The sequence below is a fragment of the Sinocyclocheilus anshuiensis genome, unplaced genomic scaffold (assembly GCF_001515605.1).
Source record: "Sinocyclocheilus anshuiensis isolate Anshui unplaced genomic scaffold, SAMN03320099.WGS_v1.1 scaffold891, whole genome shotgun sequence".
NCBI lineage: Eukaryota > Metazoa > Chordata > Actinopteri > Cypriniformes > Cyprinidae > Sinocyclocheilus > Sinocyclocheilus anshuiensis.
This window is the reverse complement of record NW_015546076.1, coordinates 299,242-301,453: the sequence shown is the minus strand read 5'-3', so window position 1 is coordinate 301,453 and position 2,212 is coordinate 299,242. Positions and strand designations below refer to the sequence as shown.

The 2,212-nt window shown below is 35.7% G+C and overlaps 1 protein-coding gene across 2 annotated transcripts in view; it reads right to left on the bottom strand.

Annotated features, from left to right (window-relative positions):
- The window catches only part of esamb (endothelial cell adhesion molecule b), a 49,852-nt gene that overhangs the window by 14,945 nt on the left and 32,695 nt on the right, over positions 1-2,212 (bottom strand). For both annotated transcript variants that reach the window (XM_016501335.1, XM_016501336.1), the window contains exons 3-4: positions 577-778; positions 346-501 (exon numbers count right to left, since the gene is read on the bottom strand). In XM_016501335.1, the coding sequence (XP_016356821.1) occupies positions 346-501; positions 577-778 (358 nt within the window). The remainder of the gene's footprint in view (positions 1-345; positions 502-576; positions 779-2,212) is intronic.

Sequence of the window (2,212 nt, the reverse complement as noted above, 5' to 3'; positions counted from 1 at the left end):
AAATATATATATATATATATATATATATAAAACATTTATCTTAAATTGTAATATATCACAATATCACTGTTTTTACAGTATACAGTAACATTTAAAAATCTCACAGATCCCTAACTTTTGAATTGTAATGTACCATCTAATTTAACCACATTTTAACCAGTCAATATATATATCAACACATACAGCAAATTAAACAAAATTGTCACACTGTACCTTTCGGTATCAATAATGTATGAAAAATCAAATCAAAAATTATTTTTAATGCATCCACAGAAGCTCCCGAATTTTTCTCAGATAAAGAAAGACAATCAAACAATGGCAAACATACAGATGCAGGAAACTCACTTTGCATGGGAGAGAAGAAGACCTCAGAAAGAGGAGCTGCTTTGGTCCATTTGTACTGAGGAACAGGTTTGCCATAGCTGGATTTACAGCTCAATGTTACATTGCCACTCAGTACAGGGTTTCCTGTCATAGAGCATACAGGCATGGATGGAGGAACTAGAACAAACAGAGAAAGAAATCATGACACAGACACTTAAATGCCCCAAATATGTTAATATTTTGCCAATGTACCTTTAACATTAAGGTGTACTTCCCCAGACAGGCCTGGAGCTCCAGGAATGATCACGTGGCAGTGATAGCGCCCGGAGTCAGACTCCTGCGTGTTGTTGATATAGATGGACAGATTGGCAGAGGGCATTGACATGGCAAAACCCACTCGCCTCCGAAAGTCAGTGCTACCGATGCCAATCTGTCCTGAGAAGTAGGAGATGACCTGCAGTCAAAAATACACAGAGAGACCTTAAGACACAACTAGGTATGCACAGTACTACACATTTGCAAATTGTTTGTCTGAACCACTCAGACAACCCCGTTCAATGGAATGGGGTTTCAAGAAGGGTCTTGAGGCACATTTTGAAAAGTTTAATCTTAAGCAACATCTTAAAAAATGATCATGATGTAAGATATTGAAAGAAAGCATGATTCCAAAAAAAAAAAAACCACACATCCATGTACACCACTGTTGAAAAGTTTGGGGTCAGTAAGATTTTAAATGTTTTTAATGTCTCTTCCACTCACCAAGGCTATATTGGTAAAATATAGTTAAAACTGTAATGTTGTAAAATATTATTACAATTTAAAACAACTGTTTTCTATCTGAGTATATTTTAAAATCCAATTTATTCCTGTGATGGAAAAGCTGAATTTTCAGCATCATTACTGATCCTTTAGAAATCATTCTAATACACTGATGCTCAAGAAACATGCTAAGAAAAAAGATAAAAATATGAAAAATAAACTAATAGGCTAGTAGGACCTGTAGATATCATATGGTCAAGCGCATTAAAATGAGAGGCTTGTGTGACTGTTGAGAAAACGGTCAATGATAATGATGGAGGTAAACTGTCATGCTAAAGATAATCCTCAGATGTACAGTAAGTGCAGATGGTCAAGTTCCAATTTTAGACTGATTTTCCATTTATTTATGATAATCTAGCAGGCAAAGGGAAACTGGTGAAACTACAGACTATGATAAGCAGCACAAATACCATTCATACACATGCGTAGGTTGAATGTGATAGCTAGCTCGCACATACGGTATACACATTATCACGCCTGTGTATTAGCTGACATTTACATCTCCATCTAAAAACCTCAGCGATAACAGCTTGAGTAAATCCACTTCTCGCCCATCAATCAAATTCATCACGTGTATTTTCATAAGCAGTCTTTGACCTTTCAAGTGTTCCATACTCTTCCTGTGACATTAAAGTGAAAGCCATCTGTTGAGAGGATGCAGAGGGGAGCTGGGTCTGACATGTCAGGTTCATGTAATTTATTAGTCTGCTGATGGAGGACAACAGATTGTTCTACCATGTAATCCATCCCTCTTTTTTTTCAAAATGACAGCAAAGGAACCAGGAAATGGATAGTTGACAAATAAAATTCTGTGATGACAAGCACGATGTGTATTGCATGCTTATTCTAACAATGACACATATATACTAATAATGAATAACAATCAATTCCAATGCTCACAAATCTGTGTTTATATAACAGTAAAAGCATTTTTAGGTAGTCGCACTGTTATATTGAGTCACGTTTCAAAAAACACTGATGAAAGCATATACTCCCCCACTTAATTGGTATTTAAATAGCATATGTTAATGTTTAACTTATTCATGAACAGATGGCGCTGTATTAAGCA